The sequence below is a fragment of the Tamandua tetradactyla genome, chromosome 4 (genome assembly GCF_023851605.1).
Source record: "Tamandua tetradactyla isolate mTamTet1 chromosome 4, mTamTet1.pri, whole genome shotgun sequence".
In the NCBI taxonomy this organism is placed as follows: Eukaryota; Metazoa; Chordata; class Mammalia; order Pilosa; family Myrmecophagidae; genus Tamandua; species Tamandua tetradactyla.
This window is the reverse complement of record NC_135330.1, coordinates 5,287,331-5,315,133: the sequence shown is the minus strand read 5'-3', so window position 1 is coordinate 5,315,133 and position 27,803 is coordinate 5,287,331. Positions and strand designations below refer to the sequence as shown.

General features: G+C 37.1%; 1 protein-coding gene across 6 annotated transcripts in view; it reads left to right on the top strand.

Annotated features, from left to right (window-relative positions):
• The window catches only part of RPRD2 (regulation of nuclear pre-mRNA domain containing 2), a 186,211-nt gene that overhangs the window by 136,915 nt on the left and 21,493 nt on the right, over positions 1-27,803 (top strand). For 3 of the 6 annotated variants that reach the window (XM_077156140.1, XM_077156144.1, XM_077156142.1), the window contains exons 3-7: positions 4,809-4,909; positions 5,757-5,834; positions 7,057-7,109; positions 7,682-7,808; positions 9,100-9,275. In XM_077156140.1, coding sequence (XP_077012255.1) covers positions 4,809-4,909; positions 5,757-5,834; positions 7,057-7,109; positions 7,682-7,808; positions 9,100-9,275 — 535 coding nt within the window. The remainder of the gene's footprint in view (positions 1-4,808; positions 4,910-5,756; positions 5,835-7,056; positions 7,110-7,681; positions 7,809-9,099; positions 9,276-27,803) is intronic. The other 3 variants (XM_077156141.1, XM_077156145.1, XM_077156143.1) reach the window with 1 other exon arrangement.

Genomic DNA, 27,803 nt, shown 5'->3' with positions numbered 1-27,803 from the left:
TCCAATTGTCATTCATTCCGCTACTATTTAGTGAGCATCACGTAGGCACTGAAGAAACAATGATAAATAACTTAATCTCTTCCCTGAAGTAGCCCTATGGTCTTGTAGAATAAAACAGATATTTACTTATGACTTGATTTCTGGCAGGATGACCACCTATCTCTTCTGAGGGTCAGTTTGTTATAGAACAAGTACATTCTTGACAAAACATAATCTGAACCGGGAAGAATGAACAAATTAGAACCGCAGAGCTGACATTAAGCAAAGTGCCTGGGTCATTTGTAGCATATGATCTGGCCATTCAGCCTTGGACTCTGGAGAGGGGCCAGAGCGATCCTGAATTGTTAGTTTCCCATGGCTTCTGATATAGATTCTCTCTTGAGTAACATATTTTCTATTTAGGCCACTAGGAATCCCATAGATTAAGATCAAACAGAAATATGCTGACAATCAAAGATCATCAAACACATTTAGAAACAAACCACCATAAGGGTGAATTAGCACATTTAGATCCCCACCCCCACTCACTATGAGTTTTAGATTATTTACATTAAAATATCAAAATGTCGTCTTATAAAAAGATTATAAAATATACAAAGAAACAAAGTATGACCAGGCAAAAGAAAGTATTAAAGCATTAGAAACTTTTAAGCTGTTACATCCCAGAAACGGCCATGTTCTTTTAATCCATTCCTGTGGATATAGACCTGTTGTGGGTAGGACATTTTGGTTAGGTTTTCTCATTTGAGATGTGGCCCATCCTATTCAAGGTGCATTGTAATCCTTTTACTGAAGTTCTTTATGAGAGGATAAAGGACGCACAGAAAGATCCCAGAAAGAAGCCCTAGAGAAGCTGAGAGGATGTCACTGAAGCTAGAAGCTGGAAGCAGTGAAACCTGGGAGAGAAGGACAGCAGATATCACTGTGTGCCTTCCCCTATGACAAAGGTGTCCCAGATGCCAGTGGCCTGTCTTCACAGTCTGAATATCATCCAGATGATGCATTAGTTAGGACATGCTCATGGCCTTAGAACTGTAAATTGTAAGTTAATAAATCCCATTGTAAAAGCCAGTCCATTTCTGGTATATTGCATTCCAGCAGCTTAAGCATACAGAAATAGAAATCATCAATGAAGGGGATGTGATCTGACCTGGGACATTTCAGACAAAGATGTTTTTTAAAGGTCCTAAATACGCTCAAAGAACATATTTATATGCTACAGCCTATTCAAACTGTCACATGCCAAAGGTAAAGAGAATTCTGAAAACTGCAAGAGAGAAGTAGTATGTGGTATACAAGGGAACCTCAGTAACAGTAAATGTCAATTTATCAGAAAAACCATGGAGACAAGAAGGCAGTGAAGGCATACTTAGAGTGCTGACAGTAAAAAATTGCCAACCAGAGAAAACTATATCCAGGAAAACTGTCTTTTAAAAATGGAGAAGGGTGTATTAGTTTGCTAAAGCTACCGGAATGCAGTATACCAGAAATTGAACAGCTTTTAAAAAGGAAATATATTAAATTGCAAGTTTACAGTTCTAAGGTCATAGGAATGTCCAAACTAAGGCATCAAGAGAAAGATAACTCCAAAAAAAAACTGATGTCTGCCATGTGGGAGGGCACATGGCTGGCATCTGCTTGTCCTTGTTCCTGATTCCATGGCTTCCAGCTTCTGGAGCCAGTGGCTTCCTCTCTAAGCAGCTGTGGGCCTTCACTTAGCTCCTTCAGTACACAACTCTGGGTTCTGGCTTGCTTAGTATCTCATGGTTAGGCACATGACACATCTGCTGGACTCCAGGTGTCTCTCTAGGCATCTGTTCTGTCTGTCAACACTCCATGCATCTCCAAGCATCTGCATCTGAGGTTTCTCCAGAATGTTTCCCCTTTTAAAGGACTCTAGTAAGCTAATCAGACCCACCTGGATTGGGTGAGGTCACAGCTTCATCTTATCAAAAGGTCACTCACAATTGAGTGGATTATATCTCCATGGAAACAATCTAATCACAGGTTTCCCACCCTAAACAGTAGGTCTGGCCCCACAAGACTGGGTCAGGATTAAAACATGGCTGTTCTGAGATACATAATAGTTTCACAGAAGGATTAAGACATTCCCAGGTAAAAGCTGAGGGACTGTTCACCTTACTCCTAGAGCAGCCCTGCAAAAATAGCAGAGGGAGTTCTGCAGGTTGAAAGGAAACACTAGACAATTGGCGGAAACCACATAAAGAAATAAAGATCTCCAGTAAAGATAATAACATGGGTATTATCATAACATGCCCGTAACATAGGTATTATCATAACATAATAACATGCCAGTACTGTTATATTTTGGATTTCTAACTCCAGTTTTTACTTCCTACAGGCTCTAAAAGGCACATGCTTAAAATGTTATGATAAATCAATGGTCTAGAACTCAATGTATAATACGTTATTTATAGCAAGAACTACATAAAGATTTGTGGCAGAGGGCATAGGAACATGGTTTAGGCTATTGAAATTAGCTCCAAAGCCAACTAGATTGTTATAAATTTAGGATGCTGAATATATGCCCCATGGTAATCACAAAGAAAATATCAAAGAATATCCAAACTCAGAGAGACAGAACGTAGAGCACAGGATACCAGGGTGGGAACAGGGGTAATGGGGATTTAGTGTAAAATGAGTGAAGGGTTCCTGTTTGGGTAAAGGGATATGATGAGGATATTGAAACGTTGTGAATGTGATTAATTCCACTAAATGGTATGCTTGGGAGTGGTTGGGATGGGAAGAAATACTTTGTATATTTTCTGCAATTTAAAAAAGAGAAAAAAAATGAACAACTAAAAAGATGACAAATGCAAAACATGCTACTGGATGGGATCCAAGAATGTAAGAGAAAAGACTCAAGAGGACATTATTGGGACATATGAACAAATTGGAAAATAGAATATAAGCTTTATTTCGACATTAAATTTCTTGAACTTGATAATTGCATTTAAGGTGAGTGCATAAGTGAATATCCTTGTTTGTAGGAAATGTACATGGCAGTATTGTGTTCAGGGTATATGATATGTGCAACTGCTCTCAAATATTCAGCAGATGATAGATAGATATGCAAAGATGTCAAAATGTTAATATTGGTAGATCTGGGTATCTGAGTGCTGGGGATATATTGGAGTTCTCTGTATAAGGACTGTATTATTTTTGCAACTGACTTTGTAAGTTTGAAATTATTTCAAAATGGAAAGTTAAAAAAAAAGAAACCTGAGAGACATACCCAAATGTTAATATGTTGACTTTCTTTGAATCCCCGTTCAAACCAACCATCCATAAATGGCATTTCTGAAATATTCAAGAAAATTTCATTATAGACTTGCTGTCTATATTTTGTTAACATTGTTTATTTTATTAGATACAGTAGTATCATTTTGGTTATATAATAAAATGTTAGAATTTTTTTTTAGAGTAGTATTTTTTAGAAAAATGACATAATCACTGGGATTTGCTTTAAAATAATTCATCAAAGAAGAAAGGCTTCAACCAAAAGATACTCATTGCATCATTAATTGTGGTAACAGAAATCTGGAAACAACCTAAGTATCTAGCAGTGAGACAGTAGTAAATTTTGGTGTAACCACATGATAGAGTATTGTATAATCATTAAAGGTAATGTTTGCAAAGAGTTGATTGGAATATTGGGAAATGCTTGCCATGTTAAGAAAAAGAAAACATATCATTGGTTTCAAATACAATACTAACATCTATATACTGGAGAAAGATAGTAATACTGAAATTTGGTGAGAATGAGCAAATATTTTTTTATACTTACCCAAGATTTTTTTAGTGATCTACAATAGATATGTATTTCTTTTATAGTGAAAAGAAGGGTCTCAGCATTAAAAAAAAAGAAAGAAAGAAAGAAACCTCTAGGAAATTTAATGCTTTTTCTTGCTTCCTATAATTACTGTTCTTAAGCAAAAAAAATTCTCTGTGAATTCAGGTCATGTATGAGTTGATCAGGTTGCTTAGCAGGAGGTTAGGTTCCTTCCCATTTTGTCATATGGCAGATGTTAGAATTTTCTTCTTTTCTGAAATTTATTTCCCTTTGACTTTGTACCTTTGTTCTTATTTTGCTTTCTGGGCTCACACATAACCAATTTAATTCCTCTTCTTTACCACAGTTATGTCCTCCTCGCATTGTTTTTTCTACTCATATGGTACCACATGAGACATAGTTTTAATTTCTATTTCCCGGTAATTATTCCTCAGGCACTTCTACTTTATTGATTTTCTTTCTGTTTTTCTACTTTATAGAACTGCGATGGCCAACCTGAATACAAAAGCTCATTTTTTAACCAAATAAAGTGATACCCCCCCACCTCCCTCATTTCTTATAATTTTATGCAGTAGCTTTTTGTAAAGTATTTAGCATATGTGATTGGGTCATGATTATTTTCACCCAAGCCTTCTATGTGTGTGTGTGTGGGGGGGGGGGTGTTGTTTTTTGGACCAGTTTCTTATTAGACTTCATCGTATTAGATTCAGCCTAGTTTTTGAGATACCATTGTGTCAGTTAGCACACTGGTTCTCAACTTCATATCTATCAGAAAGTTCAGTATGTCACCTGTAGCCTCTTCTATGCCACTGATAAAAGTGGTGAATAAGAGTATTTAAGATTTCTTTAGTCCTGGGCACTATAAAAAAGTGTTTAAACAGCAGAAGACATTTGGAAAATAATTTTATTGACAACTTTATTTTCAGATTTCTAGTTTGGGATGGATGTACATCAACATTTTTACGTGTCTCTCTCACTTTTTCTTTTTCTTCAGGGATCCATCTGTCTCTAAGTCTATAGAACGAATCTTTAAAATCTGGGAAGATAGAAATGTATACCCAGAAGAAATGATCCTGGCATTAAGAGAAGCTTTGAGTAAGTGTCTTTTCTCTCCTAAAAGAAAAATTTCATTTGGTATTCAATCTTTAGTTTTATATATATCTTACAGATCTGGTCCTGTTGCTTAATAATGAAAAATAATGTCTGGAATCTGGCACTGTTTGTTTAAAATTAAATACTTATAAAAATATACATCCATTTAAAAATTAAGTAGAATTGCATTTTAGGGGGAGATGGGTTTTATTTTTATTGATTAAGGAAAGTCAAGCATATCAAGTAAAGATAGCTATCTGATTATTTTCCTGCATTTGCTTTGAACATTTTAAACTGTTCATTGTGTTTAATACATACTGCCTTCTCCCCTTAATTGTTGGAGAATTTTTGGACAGATTCAGTTCTTTCAAAGCTAACTGATAGTCAAGCATTTATTGGCAGTCTTTAGACTCTTTTGATTTGTAATTGCAGTAAGTTGTGTGCCTGTTTTGAAAAAAGCCATTTAGTTCCTATATATTTGATGCATGTACTTAAGTCATTAAATAAAAGCTGGTGATATCTAATATGACCGTCATTTGACTAGAAAATTACTTTAAAAATAGCATATTCTAAGAAGCTGTTAAATTCTTCAGTTGAATCTCTGATATTTTTAAGCCTCCTGCCCTATTCTTTTCAGAATTGATAATTTTTTTATTATAAAAATTGTTTATTTAACAGCTTCTTAGATCTGGTGGGTGCTTTTATTTTTTTATAAATATAAAAGAAAAGAAAGAAAGAAACAACACACAATCTCGGATTGCCTTTTTTCATGCTGCAACTTTGGCACTGAAGTGGACAGACAGAACAGCTTCCCATAATGCCAGATTGCAAAAACTGAAATGTTTTCCAGGTACCACTTTCAAAACTCAGAAGCACCTGAAAGAAAATCTGAACAAACAACCGAATAAGCAGTGGAAGAAATCACAAAGTAAGGAACAAAATCTCAACTAATATAAAATTACCTCCTGTTTTTGGAGCAGAAGAAAATGTAGACCATTTGACATCGTACCTGGCATAAATCATGGGCAAGCCTGTGTTTTCCAGGCCTGGCCTGGGAGGCTCCTAGTGACTTATACTAAACAAGCCAAGCTAAACATGGAGTTACTTCTAAAAAACAACAAAAACTTTTAAACAAAGGAAATGCAGAAAAGGGTTTAAATGAGTGAAGATTCAAGAGTAGTTGGGGGATTGGAAGAAGAAACAAATTATTTGATAATGCCCAGGCTAACTCTCGGGTTCAAAAATATTTGATCTTAGAGGCAGCTGGCTTTAAAGAACAGAACTGAAGAGGAGACTAGGCATTAAGAAGCATTTCTGTGAGAGCCATGAATCCTTCAGATTTGGGGATACTACTCTACCAGAATAGATATGGGCCTCAAATCCTGGCCAGAAACTCATTCTCTAAACTGGAGCTCCTGTTTATCATATTTACCCAGCATGAGATCAAGGGAGTGGAATGCTGCATGTGGTAGGCTGCTGTGGGCCAAACTGAGGAATACTGAGTGTGACTTTTTGAAGGTGTGGAGGGAAACGAGGTAGAAGACAGTAAGAAGTGGGAGGTGAAGCAAGATACTTGGGATGGTTTTGCTCCAGTGAGCATATGCTAGTCCTTCTGATTAAGGGAGTACTCTGACATCCTTTTGGTCATAAATTGCATGCTTAGGAACAACAAGAGTCATCATTTCAGCCAAAGTTCAACTTTCCCTGCCTATTTTTGTAATGAATTGGGTCAGGAAAAAAAAAAAACTTAAGTACATAGAAATTTGAAAGTAATGTTCTTCAGCCAGTGCTCAGGATTAATTGGATGTTCTGCTCTTGAACATTATAAATTTGACATATTGAGAGCCTCATACACTCAGTCAGACTAGGAATAAAAGGTACTTCATGTGTCTCAATATCTCCAAATCAGTAATTCTAGGCCTTTGACTCTAAGGGTCTGCTGGAGGTAAGTAGGTTAGGCTATCCAAAAAGTATATTTTTATATAGACCATATTTGCGAGCTTTTAAATTTCATTTTCCATTAATTTAAATGTGCATGTTTGACATATATTCAAAGAGCAAACCCTTGAGTGTAAAGCTGAACATTTTTAAAATTATTAGTTTGTTCTTTGGGTCTATATTCTTAATAACCTTTTATTTAATTCCGACAGCATCCACGAATCCAAAAGCTGCTCTGAAGTCTAAGATAGTTGCAGAATTTCGAGTAAGTTACAGATGTTTAATATGCCAACACGATACCCTTTTGTGTTACACTTTCCTGTATGGCCCATTAATAAATATTTTTATTCAATTGTATATCAATTATGTTTTAAACACGTTTGAGAGGAATACAGATTAGGATTAGGTTTCTTTAAGTTTTATCTGTTCCTCTAATTGAAGAAATAATCTTCTTCCAGAATATCTTATTACCAGCTGAGTTTTCTCTTGAATTTATGCCAGAAAGGATGTTCATCTTTCTTTGAAGCTCTGCTAAATTAAAACTTGCTTAGATTTAACATAATAAAAATGTGTTTCTATGATTTAAATTTAAAGAAGATGTAAGCAGGCTTTGTCTATTTCAGTCTTTAAGCTGTATCCATCAGTTGGCTTTGAAAATTTGGTTTTGACGTTGAGAATCCTTATGTGGTATCCCTAACTATGAGGAAAAGTAAAGTTGTTTTTTCCTTCCCCTCTTAGGGATTTATTAGGCTTTAGTCATGTTTCTGAATGGGGAGAGGTAGAATAAGAATAAGTGAATAATCTGGTGAATGAAATGTGACTCTGGTCTGTGTTTAGTCTCAGGCCCTCATTGAAGAGCTATTGCTATATAAGCGCTCAGAAGATCAGATAGAATTGAAGGAAAAACAGTTGTCAACTATGAGGGTGGATGTGTGCAGCACAGAAACTCTCAAATGTCTAAAAGGTAATATTTATATTCTTTTAAATAGAATAATTCAGAATTTTCTTTTCAGCCTTGTCATTTTCAAGTAATCAGACTGACTTCCCTGTAAAAAGAATGTTAGGTTTTAGAAAGCAGTTGTGGCATCTCTGGTTTCCCAAGTAGTGATTTCATGCATATAAACTCCATAAATTAATCCCCGTCCTTCTCCCCCAGTGCTTTCTTTGGTGTGTTGGAATATGTATAGACAGTTAAATTTTACATTTGTGATTAATTGGTTTAGATATGCTCTTTAATAAGGCTAGTTAGTTGCTCTCTTTTCTTTACATTGTAAGATGCAAATAGTAATCATACTAATAATTTATTAGAATGTAAGCCTCATGAAAGCAGAAATTATCCTTAATTGTTCATTGCTATAGCCCCAGCACTTAGAACAATGCCCAGCACATAATACACAGTTTATAAAATATTTTTGAAATACTGAGTAAATAATTACTAGCTATTCATTATGACACCTATTTTAGTTCCTGAACCATGCCTTAACCTTAACATGTTACCTTAATTTAATCCTCAAACAACCTAGAAACGTGTTAAAGACCCTCATTTAATAGATGAGGCAGCTGAAGCCTATAAGGTTAGCTTACCTGACTTATAAAACTGAGAAGAGTCAAAGCCAAAATCTATACCCATAGAGAGCCAAAGCCACCTTCCAGAAGTCACTAGGAAAAAAGTGTAGAGTAAATAACAGTTATATGTGTCACTACTGTTGAAAATATAATTCAGGTGTATAGTCTTCTGATGCCATATTAGGGTCTTCTTCAGATAGGAAAGAAGAATTTTTAGTGTGATATACAAAGAGGACACTTAATCGTTACTTTTTTGGACCTTAGTTTTCTCCACCAAGAAATGTATCATATTACATTCTCTGGTGCAAAAGTTATGGTATAAATGAACAGAATTGAACCTCATTCCATTATTACTAAGTAGTAATGTGTCTTCAAATTTGTGAAGGAAGGAAACAATCAACAGATTTATTTTAGTTGAACTTTATGTTTTTTACCTTAATTACAGATGCCTTCATCAGGCACTCTTGCTTCACTCTAGTGGAATCGTATGAATCATTTTAATAATCTGTTTTCTGATTTTGAGAACCTTTTTTAAGTTTGAGCTTTAGAGCTAATAGACTAAGAATATTGTACAGTGGGACAGCAAGAACAGGTTCACAGAACATCTAGAGAGGGATTTTCTTCAAAAACTTAAAATTTTTGCTTTTTTTTAATCTATCCTGATATGAATACTTACTCTGTTATTTTAGATAAAACAGGTGGAAAGAAGTTCTCCAAAGAATTTGAAGAGGCAAGCTCTAAGCTGGAGGAATTTGTGAATGGATTAGATAAGCAGGTGAAAAATGGGCCCTCACTAACAGAAGCACTGGAAAATGCTGGAATTTTCTATGAAGCACAATACAAAGAAGTAAAAGTGGTGGCCAATGTAAGTACTAATTAAAGCTATTTTATATTGAGTGTTTACTATCTGTCAGAGACTCTTTAAGCAGCATTCTCTGTATTTCACAAATGAAGTTGTTACTTTTGAAATAGGTTAGTAACCTTGAACAGGGTAATGGAGTCTGGATTAATACCTGGCTCTTTCTGATACTAAAGCTCACACATGCCCTAACAATTATGCTTTACTGAATCTTAATATGTTAGCTTTTTGAAGGGGATTTTTCAGGTTGGTGTTATAGAACATAAATTTGAGCAGAAGAATGTGTAGTCTTTCTTTCCTGGATTGAAATATCCTGTTACTGAATTCCCCTGACAAATTGCTGAATTTAAGGACCCTCTCTACCATCTCCCTCTCTTCTCCCTTCTACCAATATTAATATATAACTGTTTTAAATCTTCTGTTGATTACCTTTGTAAATAGAGGTTTATATTATAGGTAAATACACATATTGTTCACTGTAAAGTCCTGTGGTAACTGTGATTATACTAGATGTTTTTTTTCCTAGAATTTCTAGCTTTTTTTCTCCCTTGCATTGTTTGCCTTCTCATAGCCTCATTTCCCCCCTCCCCCCAAATTCACTATCACATCAGATTCTGAATACCCATTTTTTCCTAGAGACCTCCCTACCTTAATTTCCATACTCCTAATCCAGTTTCAGATTGCTCTCCAGAATTGTCGTCTTTTGTCATATTCTATTGCTATTCTGAGTTGAGTCCTCTATTTTCTTGATTCCGTGTCTTCTTTTCATGATCCTCATCCTCATTTTTTTTAAATAATTTTTATTGATAAATATTCACACACATGCACTTTATACATGGTGTACGATTAATGGCTCGTAATATCATCACATTGTTGTGTATTCATCACCATGATCACTTTTTATAACATGTACAACTGTCCAGAAAAAGAAAAAACTCATACACTCCATACCCCATACCCCTCCCTCTCAGTGAGCACTAGTATTTCCATATACCCAATTTATTTTAACCTTTGTCCCCCCTATTATTTATTTATCTATTATCCATATTTTTAATTACTCTGTCCATATCCTGGATAAAAGGAGCGTCAGACACAAGGTTTTCACAATCACATGGTCACATTGTAAAAGTTATATAGTTATGCAGTAATGTTCAAGAATCAAGGCTACTGGAACACAGCTTAAAAGTTTCAGGTACTTCCCTCCAGCCACTCCAATATACCATAAACTAACAAGGGATATCCATATAATGCATAAAAATAACCTCCAGGATACCTCTTGACTTTGTTTGAAATCTCTCAGCCACTGAAAGTTTATTTTCTCTCATTTCTGTCTTCCCTCTTTTGGTCAAGAAGGCTGTCTCTGTCCGTTGATGCCAGGTCCTGGTGAATCTCAGGAGTTCTGTCCCACATTGCCAAGGGAGTTTACACCCCTGGGAGTCATATCCCATGTAGGGGGGAGGGCAGTGACTTCACCTGCTAAGTTGGCTTAAAGAGAGAAGCCATACCTGAGCAACAAAAAAGGTTCTCTGGGGGTGACTCTTAGGCCTAATTTTAAATAGGCTTAGCTTATCCTTTACAGGAATAAGTTTCATGTGGCAAATCCCAAGATCAAGGACTTGCCCTATCGATTTGGTTATCCCCAGTACTTGCAAGAATATCAGAAATTCTCCAAATGGGGAATTTGAATATTTCCTCCTTTCTCCCCAGTACCCCAAGGGAACCTTGCAAATACTTCTTTATTTACTACCCAAATTACTCTGGGGTATATTGAGGCATCACACTAGCATGGACAAACCAGTAAAAGTCTCACACCCTATTCAGGATTCCGTGTACTTTTATGGTGTTCAGCTAAACTGACCATACGAGTTAAATTAGGAAATGCATAACCAAAATATAAGTTTTGCACCAAATAAACATCTCTCCCTTTGGTCTCACACAGAAGTTGAAGTTTTAAAATATTGACAATATCATCTTTTACCCTGTATTCTGATTTTCCTTAGTCCTATCCAGATCAACTTCCTTCATCTCTCTACTTGAAGTCTGATCCCTTTTTCAACTTTTCAAATAGTTCCTGTATGCCCCACCTTCATTTTGCTAGAGAACATTCTCAAGTAATTTCCCAAGAAAGAATTTGTGATAGATGAAGTTTTTAAATCTTTATATGGCTATAGATGTCTTTGTTCTCTTTTCTCCTTTGCTTTGATAGTTTGACTGATTGAAAATCATTCTCCCTCAGACCTTTGAAAGCATTAGTCCATTGTCTTTAGTATTAATATGTTGTCTTTGTGAGATCTATTCTGCTTTCTGAGGAGATTTCAGTTTTTCCCTCCAGCTTCAAGTTTTCTGTTTTTTATGTTTGATATTTGTATCTTAAATTTTTAAGAATTTTCCTTTTTAATGGTATCCCTTTCTTATTTAATGGATACATTATCTAGTGCCTCTAAGGATATGAAAACTTTTTTCTTTCCTCTGAATTGTCTTACTGCCCTCCTATCTCTGCCAATTATCTTGGTCGTTCTCTTTCATGTTTCTGGCTTTGCTCAGATTATCAGATAATCCTTTTTCCATTCATATTTAAAAGAATGAGATGTGAAAAAACTAGTGGGTCTCTGTACATAGGTGTGATTATCTACTCTTGGATTTAACCAGAGTATATGTAGGGCAAGAGCTGGCTGTTAGGCTGCGTGGTACCTAAATATCAGAAGGCTGGAGTATTTTTGTCATGACATTTGTAGCTATCTTGAGAATTCCTCTCATATTTCTTGCCGGGGGATTGGGGGGAACAGTGTCCTGGTTGCCTAGTGTGATATTGCAGAAGAGAGTGGTACTGTGTTTAAATTAATAGTCCTGATGCAACCCCACTATTCACTTCACCCTCTGGTACTCTCCGCATTTCTTGGATCACAGCTTCTCGGATTCTGCAAAAATATTAGTTCCTTTCCGAGCTCTATCTCCTTTTCTGCATACTCAGCCTCATTTTATCTGCATGTTATCTCATCACGCCCCTCTTTTCCATCCACTTTCTATCTTCTGAAAATTTGTGTAAGTCTCTTTCTCAGCTCTACTTTTCATTGTGCATTTATACTTTTATATTCCTTTACTGTCATTTTGTAAGGATCCCAGGAGGGAGAGATAACGAATGGTAGTGGTCAGTCTACCATTTTAACCCAAAGGACCTCTCCCCCGACACTCCCAGAAAATGGGTAATTGTTTATTTTAGTTTATTGTGAAAAATAACATGTACAGAAAAAGCAACAAATTTCAAAGCACATCACAACAGGTAGTCATAGAATGTATTTCAGAGTTTGGTTGGGTTACTACCATTCCACAATTTTAGGTTTTTCCTTCTGGCTGCTCTAATACTGTAGTCTAAAAAAAATAGCAATATAATAATTCAGTAGTTATACTAATTTGTTAAATCCTAGCTTCTCTTTTATAACTCCACCTTTACCTTTGATCTTTTTTTAATTCCTGCTTTTTTTTAATTGTTAAATATTATATGTTCACATACCATGTAATTATCCAAAGTGTACAATCAGTGGTTCACAATATCATTGTATATTTTTTCTTTTTTGTGAAAAATAACATATATATAAAAACAAATTTCAAAACACATCACAACAATTAATTGTGGAACAGATTTCAGAGTTCAGTATGGGTTACAGTTCCATAGTTTCAGGTTTTTAATTCTAGCTGCTCTAAGATACAGGAGACTTAAAAGAAATATTCAGGACTCATTTGTTAAACCCTACTTTCTCTCTGTAACTCTACCATCACCTTTGATCTTTCTCCCCCTCTTTTGGGGTATTTAGGCTATAGCCATTCTAACTTTTTCATGTTGGAAGGGGCTGTCAGTAATACAGGATAGGGAGCTAGAACTAGTTGATGTTCTGGAAAGGCTGGGCCCTCTGCATTTCAGGATTTATGTGATCCGGGGACACATCTGGAGGTTGTAGGTTTTCGAGAGTTACGCTAGTGCATGGAACCTTTGTAGAATCTTATATAATACCCTAGGTATTCTTTAGGATTAATGGTTTTGGTTGGGATTTTGGCAAATTGGTAGCAATGTCTAACTGAAGCATACGTAAGAGTGACCTCGAGAGTAGCCTCTCGAATCTATTTGAACTCTCTCAGCCACTGATACCTTATTTGTTACACTTCTTTTCCCCCTTTTGGTCATAATGGCATTGTTGATCCCATGGTGGCAGGGCTAGACTCATCCCTGGGAGTTGTCTCCCATGCTGCCAGGGAGACCCAAAGTACTATTTTTTAATTTTTAAATAGTGACTTGTGTTGCTTAGCCCCTTCTTTTTTTAACTGAAGACATGATTTGTTTATTTCGCATATTATCTGTGATGCCAAATAGATGGGAGGGTACAATGACTGAGAAGCTGAGTGGCGAACTCAGATACATTAATTTAATGGAATATGATATAGCTACAAAAAAGGAAGGATATCATGAGGCACGCAATGAACTTAGTAAACCGTGGGGACGTGTTATTCAAATAAGCCAGAAGCAGGAGAACAAATATGTTATGGTCTCTTTCAGAAAATATTTATAAGAAAATTGAAGCCTAGGTGGGAAGCCTTATAGCAGTCACACTTTGTCTGAAGTTGTATGTGTATTTCTAGATTTTGAGACACTGAGCTCAGTGTATCAGCTGGAACTTTGAGTAACTTTGTAATACCTAAGACCCAGAAATGGAGTGCTGCAGCCTCAAAAGTTAGCATAGCTCTATACAGTAGTTTTTTGGTTACAGTAACCAGAGAAAAGGAGATAGGCCTCTGAGATATTTCTTCTTGGTGAATTGTTGCTTTTATTAATAGATAGTGTCTTTCCTTGTCTCTTATGATGTCTTTACATTTGAAATCTATTTTGTCTGATACTGATATAGCTCCTCCTGCTTTCCTTTGGCTACAACTTGCGTGGAACATCCTTTTCTATTCTTCCACTTTCAGTCCATTTGTATCATTGTGTCATCTAAGATGAGTCTCTTAAAAGCAGCATATATCTGTATTGTATTTCTTAATCCATTCTGCCAATCTGTATCTTTTAATTAGAAAGTTTAGTCTGTTAACATTCACGGTTATTACTGAAAAGGCATTTCTTGAATCCACCATCTTATCCTTTGGATTTCATTTGTCAGATCTATATGTTCTTTTCCTTCTATCTCTTTTTATCCATTAAGTTACCCTTACTGGTACTCTTCAGTTTTGTGCCCTCCTCTAGACCTTTCTCCTGTCTTTTCTTTTCAGCTGGCAGAATTCCCCTTAGTATTTCTCTAGGGCCGGTCTCTTGTTGACAGATTTCTTTCAGGATTTGTTGTCTGAAAATTTTAATCTCTACCTCAGTCTTGAAGGCCAATTTAGCTGGAAGTTTTACTCTTTCAGTATCTTAAATAGATCATACCACTGCTTTCTCACCTCCATAGTGACAATTGTGTAGTCTGAGTTCAGTCTTACATGGTTTCCCTTGTATGTAGTAGATCACTTTTCTCTTGCCACTCTCAGGATTTTCTGCTTCTCTTCAATATTTGACAGACTGATTAGTATGTGTCTTGGGAAAGGTCTTTTTGGATTTATTCTATTTGGAGTTAATAGGGCTTCTTTGATTTGCATATTGATGTCCTATATAAGGGTTGGGAAGTTTTAACTAATCTTCCCAGCCCTTTACTCTATTCTTCTCCTTCTGGGACACTAATGATTCATATCATTGTGTGCTTTGTTTTGGACATCATTTCCCTGAGATCCAATTCAGATTTTTCCGTCTTTTTTTGCCATTTGCTGTTCTGAGTATTCAAAATCAGTTGTCCTGTTCTCTAGTTCACTTATTCTTCTGCCTCTTCAGATCTGCTGTTGTGTGTCTCTAGGTTATTTTTTATTTGGTCTACAGCATCTTTAATCTCTGTCATATCTCCTATTTTTCTGTTTCTGCTTTTGAATTCTTCTTTATGCTCTTCTAGTGTCTTCTTGATCTCCTTTATGTCATAAGTCATCCTATTTATTTTATTTTGTAGAGTTATATGAACTTTTGTGATTAGTTGTTCCAAAGTTGGTATCTCCTCAGGTGTTTTAATTTGGTCATTAGGCTGGGCTATATCTGTCTGCATGTCAACATGCTTAGTGATATTACCTTGTTGTCACAGCATGTACATATATTGATTGGTTTACTTTGTAAGTTGATTTCTTTCAATAGTTTGAAACTTTGTATTTATGGGATGGATGTGGAGCAGGATGCGGGGTGTGGAGCGGGGCACAACAGTGCAATGATGCATTGCAACACAGAGCATAGGGTGCATGTCACAGGGTTGTAGAGTTGGAGAGCAGGGGCTGTGGATATGTGGGGCAGCTCAGGCAGACCTTGGAGTGTAGGAGTAGTGTGTGACGGGAAGGAAACAGAGGTAGAGTGTCCCCAGGTTCCCTGTCACTGCGCTCCTGAGGGCTCTGGACTTCCATTTGGAATGGGGTGTGTTAGGCTATTTGCACCAGCTCAACCATCTCCTGTTCTCTGTGTCTCAATCCTTCAGCTTTTCTAACCAGGACCTCCCTCTGTGGTGTAGAAGACCCTCCGGGTAACTTACACCCTGGAATTGCCATATCAGTTGCCTTCCCATTCCTTTTCTAGCTGTTCCTTGGAGCAGGGGTGAACTCAGCCTATCCTATTTCACCATCTTCCCAGAGCCCTGTATTCCACCATCCTCCCAGAACCCTGAGTCCAGCCCTTTTGCTGTATTTTGTGCTGTCTCACTTAAAAGGCCTTGGGTTTTGTTTTTTTTCCCTTCTGTCAGCTCCACCCCCTCTCTGCCAGACAGAAACTCCTAGTACCTTTAAGGCTTATTGTAAGTTTCTCTGTGCTGGAGGCCTGTTTTCAGTAGTCAGAATTTGTTAATTAATTCTGCAAGTGGACCTTGGTTGAGCCCTTGCTGCTAGTAAACTCTGTTTCCTTTCCCCTCAGGGAACCATCTGCCATGCCAGTAAGGGGGGTGGTCCTGGCCTCTGCACCTTGGGGGATTTACAATTCTGTGTGTGGTCTAAGCTGGTCCAGCTTGTCCAGACTGGTGTACCCTGGGTGTCCCATTGCTGATGTAGCCCCAGCAGCGGTTCTGTACAGTTCCTGGCTATTTACTAGCTGTTCTGGAGGACAAACTAAATTCTACACCTCATTAAGCCACCATCTTGTCCCCCCACTTAGCCCTTTATTTATGAAATATACCAAATTATCCAGTCTGCTTTGGAGGGTCCCCAACAAATTGCTGGGAGAAGTCTATTCAGCAGTCATTTATTGAGCACTCATTCTGTGCCAAGCGTTGTATAACACAGAGAAAAGGGACAGATACTCTGCTCTTGTAGAACAGTTTGGTCTGATAGAGAAAACACAATGAAGCATATAATTGCAATTCTTTGTGGTAAATGTTATGATAGAAGTAACCACCTGGTATGACAAGAACAGATAAGAGAGGTGCTTGGCTCAATTGGGAGTGGAGATGGATGATAAGGGAAGAAGTTTCCCAAAGGAGCTAAACTCTGAAGTTGCAGTTATTAGCCAGGTTAAAGCCAGTATTCTCTGATAAGCATGTTTAAAAGCATGGGATCATAAGCAGGTGTGGCAAAGTTAGAGTACCTGAGATTCCATCTTATCATTTCCTATAGCTGGAGAACGTGATAACTAAAGTTGAAGGGGTAGTCAGGGACAGGGTTGTGAAAGGCCTTCTGTTTATTCTCAGGTGTTTGAATTTTACCTTGTAAGCAATAGGAGGCATTTGTAGGATTTTAAGTGTTGTTAGTGATGTGATCAGGTTTGCATTTAGAAAGATCATTAAAGGAATAGAAAATAGGGAAAGATAAGAGTCAGGGAGACAAGTTAGGAGGTTGTTGAAATAATCCAAGTGACAAATCAAAATTTTTTATCACAACCTACAAGAAAGAAATGGATTTTACATGTAAACTCTGATCATACGCACACACACACACACTTGTGCCCACACAAAACAAAACTTCATCGTCTCATAATATGTAATAGGAAATTTTCTTCTGTCTACATTCTTTGCTTTTAATTCGCTTTTTTCCTTATTTCTTCAGATGAAAATTTAAATTTTCAGCTTTTAAAAAATATGTATGCATTTAATACAATAAATTTCCATCTATAGTTCCTTTCCAAAAGTTTTCATATTTAAGTGTGTCTTTTGCAAACAGCACATAGTTAGATCTAGATTTTGTTTTTTTTTTTTTAATCCCGTCTTGACAATTTTTGTCTTTCAATTTGAGTGTTTACTTTTATTTAAGGTAATTATTGATATGTTTTGGTTTAAGTCTACCATCTTGATATTTGTTTTCTATTTGTAATATTTGCCTTTTGTTTCTTTGTTCCTCCTTACCTACCTTTTTTTTTCAAGTAATTTTAAGATCCCATTTTTCTCCTCCTTTTGCACACACATGTTCTCACATTTGCCCCCCCTTCTTAGTTGGTTGCTCTACAAATTATAATATGCATCTCTAGCTTCCCACAGCGTACCTTAAATTAATATTATATCACTTCATCTACAGCATAAGAACCTTGCAATAATATAATTCAAAATTTCCTTACTTTTCCCCAGGCCTTTCTGCTATTGTTTTTATTTTATTTCTATATGCTTTGTATAGTTTGTAATTTTTATTGTTTTTGCCTAAACTTTTCTTTTCCCATTCTTCTTTGTTTTCTCATTCCAATAGACTTTTTTTTTTCCTTGGGTGTATGGTCCAGGAATCGAACCTGGGATCTCCCACATGGAAGGCGAGTATTCTACCACTGAACTACCCATGAGCCCCCATTTCAGTAGACTTTTAAATGAATGAAAGGAAATATCTTTTTTATTATTTACTCACACATATACCGTTTTCCATGTTCCACATTTTTTTTTTTTTGCAGATCCAGGTTTCATCTGGAGTATTTTCCCTTAAGCCTAAAGAACTTCGTTTAGCAATTTTCACTGGTGATGAATTTTTCAGATTTTCTTTCTCTAAAAATATCTTTATTTCACCTTTAATTCTGAAAAATCTTTTTTTGGGATTTAGAAATCCAACTTGACAATTTTTTCCCTTCACTATTGAAGATAGTTCTCTGTTCTGGCTTGCCTTGATTTAATGAGAAATCAATGTGACTAGATGTGATCTTTGTATTTATCCTTCTTGGGGTTCACTGAGATTTTTAGATCGTGGTTTGATTCTCTTTCATCCATTTGGAACATATTTGACCATTATATCTTCAAATATTTCTTCTCTTCTGTTTTCTCCTCAGATTCCAGCTACGTGTCCCATATCGTCTTGGGTTTCTGCTTTGTTTATTTGTTCTTTTTTCTCTCTGGATATTAGATCATTTATATTTACCTTTTTTCAAGTTCACAGATTCTTTCTTCAGCTGAATCGATTCTGCTAAGAAAACCCATCTCTAGTGAATTTTTAATTTTAGATAAATTGTTCAATTCTAGAATTTCCTTTTGGTTCATTTTAGGACTCCTTATTTTGTTGTTGTGATATCTCATCTGTTCATCCATTCATTCTTCATCTTTCCTATACACTCTTTAACATATTTATTATCTTTGTTTCAGAGACCTTAAATGTTAATGCCAGCATCTGTAGGTATGCCCTGTTGATTGTTTTTCCCTTGATTTTTTTGGGAAAAAATTCTCTGTTCAGCTCTTCAGTCTCCTAGCTGCTGCTGTTTTTGGTTTCCTTAGAGGTATCACCAAAGGAACTGCATCCATCTTCCCAACTTACATGTTTTTGTTGTTATATATTTTGATAATTTATATGTATATATAAATTCTACAACTGTTTTATATAGTCAGTGGTGGTTATTTTGTTTTTGTTTTTGTTTTGATTTATCATTTTTAATTTATTTTTGTTGCTTGACATTAATATCTCTATTTTTTTTAACTTTTTTATTGTATAGTATAACATATATACAAAGTAAAGAAATAAAAAAGCAATTGTTTCCAAAACACTCTTCAACAAGTACTTACAGGACAGATCCCAGAGTTTGTCATGGGCTATCGTACGATCCTCTCAGATTTTTCCTTCTGAGAAAAATCTCCCAGAATATAGGCGGCTAGAAGGTTTAAATGCTTTTTTATCATCACATCAACTTTTTTTCCTTCTTTTTTTGTGAAAAATAATATATATACAAAAAAGCAATAACTTTCAAAGCACAGCACCACAATAATTTGTAGAATATATTTCAGAGTTTGACATAGGTTGCAATTCCAGAGTTTTAGGTGTTTACTTCTAGCTGCTCTAAGATACTGGAGACTAAAAGAGATATCAGTTTAATGATTCAGCAGTCATATTCATTTGTTAAATTCTATCTTCTCTGTATAACTCCACCATTACCTTTGGTCTTTCCATCCTTCTCTGTAAGGGTGTTTTGGCTGTGGCCGTTCTAACTTTTTCATATTGGGAGGGTCTGTCACTAATATGGGGTAGGGAGATGGAACTATCTGATATTCTGGAGAGGCTGGGCCATCTCGGTTTCAGGACTTATCTGGTCCAGGGACCCATCTGGAGGCTGTAGGTTTCTGGAAAGTTACTCTAGTGCATAGAAGGAACCCTTATGGTATCTTACATATTGCCCTAGGTGTTCATTAGGATTGACTGGAATGGTCCTATTCAGGGTTTGTCAGGGTAGCAAGGTCTAACTGAAGCTTGTGTAAGAGCAACCTCCAGAGTCGCCTCTCAACTCTATTTGAACTCTTCTGTCGCTGATTCTTTATTAGTTACACTTCTTTTCCCCCTTTCGGTCAAGATGGAACTGTTGATCCCATGGTGCCAGGGCCCGACTCATCCCTGGGAGTCATCTCCCGCGCTACCAGGGAAACTTTCATTCCTGGATATCATGTCCCATGTAGCAGGGAGGGCAATGATCTCACTTGCAGAATTGGGCTTAGAGAGAGTGACGCCACATCTGTGCGACAAAAGACGTCCTCCAGAAGTAGCTCTTAGCCATGCCTGTAGTGGTCTAAGCTTCTCCACTACCTACATAAAAGTTCATGGGAGTAAACCTCAAGATCCAGGGCATAGCCTATTGATTTGTGTGTCCCTAAACTTTGACACAGCATCAGGAAATTCCCTGATGGTAAGGTTTAATAGTTCCATATTTTTCCTCCCATTACTCAAGGGACTTTGCCAATACTTTCTGATTATGTGCTTAATATATTCTAGGATTTGTTCAGGCATTATATTAGGCTATACATGATTAAAGGACCTCTTTCTTATTCTGGGCTCCCTGTATTTCAGTTGTTCAAATGAGCTATACAGATAGGTTGAGTTCGATTGTGCTGTACGGAAATTTTCAGTTCAGACCAAATAAACCTTTCTTCCTTTGGTCTCAGTGAGTGTGTGTGGTTCTAAAATATAGACATTGTCTTCTTTACCCCTGTGTTCTGAATTACTTTAACCCCAACCTGATCGACTTCATTCTTATTTCTAAATATCAGGTTATATATATAAAACAGCCTCTTGAAATTCAGAAATAATAATCACCACTCTAGACTTAATGTGTCTGCTCTAAAAGCTTACAATCTAGGCCCCTGTTTTCTTATGAGCATTTTCTAAAGGTAACCATACCATTTTTTCTGGCTTATTTTGCCTCAAACCAAATGTCCCACACATTCATTCACACCTTGCATGCCTCATGACAGTGTTCCTTTTTGTAGCAGCACAACCTTTGTTCATAAGTATACACCATCGTTTGCCAATCTACTTTTTCAGTCAGTGTATCCTTCCACTGCCGGCATTCATCGGGCATCATCAATAGTACCCAAAGTCCACAGTCTATCAACATTGTCAATTTTAGATAATTTCATTGTTTCCGAGAGAAAGAAAACCAGTAAGCACACCCTCACCAAATAGGAAATCCGTACCTCTTAACTCTTGTCTCTCCCTCCCTCATTTACCTCTGCTGTTGCTGTGGTAGTGTTGATGTTTTCCTTTTAAACATAGCCCATAGCATGCAATAGTGCTTTACACCCTGTACCCTGGACTTAAACACTCTTTTACATGAATGATATCTTTGAAGTAATTCTTGTAAGAACTAATTCTTATTTCGGACACATATGTCTATACAAACCCTTTCAATCATGTTCATCTTCAATATGGTGATATTATTTATAGATGCACTAAAGAACCACCTTACTCTTATCTATTCCTTTACATTGGAGTTAACCTCATTAGCTAACCGTTCACCCATCTCTAGCTTCTTGTCCCTATATTCTGTATTATAAGCTTCTGATTATACCTTTATGCTGGTTATAAAAGTGGAATCATACAGTATGTCTGTCCTTTTGTGTCTGGCTTACTTCACTCAGCGTTATGTCCTCAAGTCTCATCCATCTTGTCACATGCTTCAGGACGTCATTTCATCTTACTACTGCATAATATTCCGTCTTTTGGCGATTGTGAATAATGCTGTTATGAACATTGGTGTGCAGATGTCTGTTTGTGTCATTGCTTTCAGCTCTTCTTGGTATATACCAAGTAATGCTATTGCTGGGTCATAGGGCAATTCGATATTTAGTTTCCTAAGGAACTGCCAGTCTTCCACAGTGGCTGCACCATTATACATTCCCACCAGCAGTGCATAAGTGTCCCGATTTGTCCATATCCTCTCATTTATAGTTTCCTGTTTGTTTAATAGCAGCCATTCTTATAGGTATGAGGTGGTATCTCATTGTTGTCTTGATCTGCATTTCCCTTGCAGCCAGTGAAAATGAGCATTCATGTGCTTTTGAGCCATTTGTGTTTGCTGTTCAGAAAAATGCCTATTCATATCTTCAGTGCGTTTTATAATTGGGTTGTTTGTTCTTTTGTTGTTGAGTTGTATGATTTCTTTGTATATGCAGGAATTCAAACCTTGGTCCGATATGTGATTTCCAAATATTTTCTCCCATTGAGTTGGCTGCCTCTTCACCTTTTTGACAAAGTCTTTCGAGGTGCAGAAGCATTTGATTTTGAGGAGTTCCCATTTATCTATTTTTCAATTTTGTTGCTTGTACTTTGGATGTAAGGTTTAGAAAGCTACCTCCTACTACTAGATCTTGAAGATGTTTTCCTGCATTTTCTTGCAGAAGCTTTACGGTGCTAGTTCTTACATTTAGGTGTTTGATCCACTTTGAGTTAATTTTTGTGTAGGGTGTAAGGTAGGGGTCCTCTTTCATTCTTTTGGCTATTGATATCCAGTTCTTCCATGCCCAATTATTGAAAAGACTATTTTGTCGCAGTTCAGAGGATTTGGGGGACTTGTCAAAAAACAGTTGACCGTAGATTTGGTAGTCTATTTCTGCATTCTTTTTTTAAATTTTTTATTAATTAAAAAAAATTACAAGAAACACAAACATTCCCAACACATACACTCAGCAGTTCACAATATCATCACATAGTTGCATATTCATCATCATGATCATTTCCCAGAACATTAGCATCAATTCAGAAAAAGAAATAAAAAGACAACAGAAAAATATAACAAACAGAAAAAAAAAATTTTTACCTGCCATACCCCTTACTGATCCCTTTCATTGAGCACTAGCATTTCAAACTAAATCTATTCTAACATTTGTTCCCCCTATTATTTACTTTTATTCCATATGTTCCTCATCTGTTGACAAGGTAGATAAAAGGGGCATCAGACACAAAGTTTTCACAATCACACAGTCACATTGTGAAAGCTATATCATTATACAGTCATCATCAAGAAACATGGCTACTGGAACACAGCTCTACATTTTCAGGCAGTTCCCTCCAGCCTCTCCATTACATCTTGGATAACAAGGTGATATCTACTTAATACGTAAGAATCACCTCCAGGATAACCTCTCAACTCTGTTTGGAATCTCTCAGCCATTGACACTTTGTCTCATTTTGCTCTTCCCCCTTTTAGTCGAGAAGGTTTTCTCAATCCCTTGATGCTGGGTCTCAGCTCATTCTAGAGTTTTTCTCAATCCCTTGATGCTGAATCTCAGCTTATTCTGGGATTTCTGTCCCACGCTGCCAGGAAGATCCACACCCCTGGGAGTCATGTCCCACGTAGACAGGGGGAGGGTGGTGAGTCTGCTTGCTGTGTTGGCTGGAGAGAGAGGCCACATCTGAGCAACAAAAGAGGTTCTCTTGGGGGTGACTCTTAGGCTTAATTTTAAGTAGGCTTGACCTATCCACTGTGGGGTTAAGTTTCATATGAACAAACCCCAAGACTGGGGGCTCAGCGTATAGCTTTGGTTGTCCACACTGCTTGTGAGAATACCAAGAATTCAACTCGGGGAAGTTGAGTTTTCCCCCGTTCTCACCATTCCCCGAAGGGGACTTTGCAAATACTTTTCCACTCACTGATCAAATCACTCTGGGATTCATCAGGGCATCACCTAGACAAACCAACAAAATCTCATGTCCTATACAAAGTTCCATGTACTTAAGGTGTTCAATCAACTATCTACATAAGTTATATTAGGAGATGCACTAGTCAAAGTATAGATTTGTACCAAATAAACATTTTTTGCTTTAGTCTCACACATTAGTTGAAATTTTAAAATGTTAATTACCATCTATTTTCAGCACCCTGCAGTAATGACATTCCTTTGTTCTTCCTCATGTAAAAACATTTTTTAAAGTTAGTACATTTAGTCACTATCACTATACACTCCAGGCATTCCTAGATTACACCATCTCAATCTTTATCATCTATCTTTCTTTGTGATTTCATTTATGGCCCAGCTCTCCTCCCTCTATCATTTTCATATGCAGCTTCATTCAGTGTTTTAACATAATTGTATTACAGTTAGGTAATATTGTGCTGTCCATTTCTGAGTTTTTATATTCAGTCCTGTTGCACAATCTGTATCCCTTCAGCTCCAATTACCCAATATCTCACCCTATTTCTATCTCCTTATGGTCTCTGTTACCAAGGAAATATTCCAAGTTTATTCACTAATGTCAGTTCCTATCAGTAAGACCATACAGTGTTTGTCCTTTTGTTTCTGACTAATCACACTCAGCATAATGTTCTTAAGGTCCATTCATGTTGTTATATACTTTATAATTTTATTCTGTCTTAACAGCTGCATAATGTTCCATCTTATGTAAATGTCACAGTTTGTTTAGTCAACTGTCTGTTGATGGACATTTTGGCCGTTTCCATCTCTTGGTAATTGTTAATAATGCTGCTATAAACATTGGTGTGTAAATGTCCATTTGTGTCCTTGGCCTCGTGTCCTTTGAGTAGAGACAGCATATAGATGGGTCCTGTTTTTTAATCCATTCTGCCAGACTATGTCTTTTGATTGGAGAGTTTAATCCATTACCATTCAGTGTTATTACTGCATGGGTAGTACTTTCTTCTACTGTTTTGCCTTCTGGATTTTATATGTCATATCTAATTTTCCTTCTTTTTACCTTTACTCATAGTCTTCCTTTCTACACTCTTCTCCACACCTCTCTCTTCTGTCTTCATATCTGTCTCTAGTGTTCCCTTTAGTATTTCTTGCAGAGCTGGTCTCTTGGTCACAAATTCTCTCAGTGATTTTTTGTCTGAAAATGTTTTAATTTCTCCCTTGTTTTTGAAGGACAGTTTTGCTGAATATAGAATTCTTGGTTGGCAGTTTTTCTCTTTTAATAATTTAAATATATTATCCCACTGTCTTCTCGCCTCCATGGTTTCTGCTTAGAGATCTGCACATAGTCTTATTGGGCTTCCTTTGTATGTGATGGATTGCTTTTCTCTTGCTGCTTTCAAGATCCTCTCTTTCTCTTGGATCTCTGACGTTCTGATTATTAAATGTCTTGGGGTATGTCTATTTGGATCTATTCTCTTTGGGGTACGCTGCACTTCTTGGATTTGTAATTTTAAGTCTTTCATAAGAGTTGGGAAATTTTCAGTGATAATTTTCTCCATTAGGTTTTCTCCTCCTTTCCCCTTCTCTTCTCCTTCTGGGACACCCACAACACGTATATTCGTGCGCTTCATATTGTCTTTCAGTTCCCTGAGTCCCTGCTCATATTTTTCCATTTTTTTTTCCTATAGTTTCTGTTTCTTGTCGGATTTCAGATGTTCCGTCCTCCAGTTCAGAAATCCTATGTTCTGTCTCTCGAAATCTACCATTGTAGGTTTCCATTGTTTTTTTCATCTCTTCTACTGTGTCTTTCATTCCCATAAGTTCTGTGATTTGTTTTTTCAGACTTTCAGTTTCTTCTTTTTGTTCTTTCTTTGCCTTCTTTATATCCTCCCTCAATTCATTGGTTTGGGTTTTGATGAGGTTTTCCATGTCTGTTCGTACATTCTGAATTAATTGTTTCAGCTCCTGTATGTCATTTGAATTGTTGGTTTGTTCCTTTGACTGGGCCATATCCTCAATTTTCCTAGTGTGATTTGTTATTTTTTGCTGGTGTCTAGGCATTTAATTACCTTAATTAGTTTATTATGGAGATTTTTTTCACTTCTTTTATCTAGAGTTTTCTTGCTGGATGAATTTGTTGTCTATCTGTTCTTTGACATTCCGTTCAGCTTTAGATGGAACTTTAGCTTGTTTTGTTTAACAGAGGAGAATTTTTCAGTTCTTGTTTTTTTGTTTCTTACCCTGCTTGTGTGGTGCCTTTCCCCCACACACACTTAGGAGGGTCTACTTAGATGTTTAGACCCCAGCCAGATTTTCCCAGACCAAACTGGCCTCCTGTCAGGAGGAAAGAGTCACCTGCATTGGTTTTCCCTGAGGGTGAGACCCTGCAGGTTGAAAGACTTTCCTGTGAAGTCTCTGAACTCTGTTTTTCTTATCCTGCCCTGTGTGGGGGGCTTGTCTGACTGCAGATCCCACCAGCTTAAGGTGATGCGGTACCTTTAACTTTGGCTGGGGGCGTGGTGGAGACAGAGGAGAGGTTGTAGGCTGGTTTTAATGGCTTCAAATTACCAAGCCCTGGGGTCTGAATTCCTTGATGGAGGGATTCCACCTGAGTTGAGCTTCACCCCCACCTGGGGAAGGCACAGGCTCTAGGTAAGCCCCCCAAAGAGCTCACTTCTGCCTATGCCTGGGGCAGTTGCAGCCTGAAAAGTCCTGCCGCTGTATCTAGAGGCAGTCAAGACTTTGTAGACACACAGCCACAAAAACCTCTGTTTCCTTCTTTTTTTTTTTTTCCCCCTTTTTCTGTCAGTCCTGCCCCCTTGGCGCCTGGGGCAAAAATGAGCAACCTCTGCTTTGATCAGGTTCACCTAAGCTGGGGGCCTATATTTAGTAGTCAGAATGTGTTAATTAGTTCCACAATTGGCATTTGATTGTACCCAGTCCCTGCTGCTGGTAAAGTCCTTTTCCTTTCGCCTCTGGGATGCGACCTGTGGGGGAGGGGCGCTGGCCACTGCAGCTTTGGGAACTCACGGTTCTGGGGTGCTTGCAGCCAGTCCAGCTGGTCCAGACTGCGGTATGCTGTGTGTCTGGTCACTGATGTGGCCCCAGGAGCTGTTCTGTACTGTTTCTGGTTATTTAGGAGTTGTTCTGGAGGACAAACTAAAATGCGCACGTTAAGCTGCCATCTTGACCTAGAAGTTATTTCTGCATTCTTGATTTGATTCCATTGGTCACTGCTTCTGTCTTTGTGCCAGTACCATGTTGTTTTGACCACTCTAGCTTCATAAGAGTCTTTAAGGTCAGGAGGTGTTAATCCTCCCACTTCGTACTTCCTTTTTAGAATGCTTTTAGCCATTCGGCATCTCTTTCCAGATTAATATGGTAATCAGCTTTTCCAAGTCTTGAAAGTGGGTTGTTGGAATTTTGATTGGTACTGTGTTGAATCTGTAGATCAATTTGGGGAAAATTGACATCTTACCTATATTTAACCTTCCTGTCTATGAGCAGGGAATATCTTTCCACCTATTTAGGTCTTCATTGACTTCTTTTTGCAAAGTTATGTGGTTTTCTGTGTACCAGTCCTTTACGTCCCTAGTTAAATTCATTCCTAACTACTTGATTCTTTTAGTTGCTATTTTGAATGGAATTGTTTCCTTAACTAACTCCTCATCTAGGTCTTTGCTTGTGTATAGAAATGTTACTGATTTTTGCACATTAATTTTATATCCTGCCACCTAGCTGAATTTGTCCGTTAGCTCAAGTAACTTTATAGTAGATTTCTCAGGATTTTCCAAGTATAGTATCATGTCATCTGCAAATAATGAGAGTTTTACTTCTTCCTTTCCGATTTGGATGCCTTTTGTTTTTTTGTCCTGCCTGATTGCTCTAGTTAGAACGTCTAGCACAATGTTGAATGGTAGTGGTGACAGTGGGCATCCTTGTGTCATTCCTGAACTTAAGGGGAACGCTGTCAGTCTCTCCCCATTGAGAACAATGCTGGCTATCAGTTTTTCATGTATTCCCTTACTGTATTGAGGTAACTACCTTTGATTCCTATCTTTTGGAGTGTTTTTTATCAGAAAAGGATGTTGAATTTTGTCAAATTTTTTTTTTAGTATCATTTGAGATGATCATGTGATTTTTCACATGTCCTGCTTTGTCTCTTATGATGTCTTTACATTTA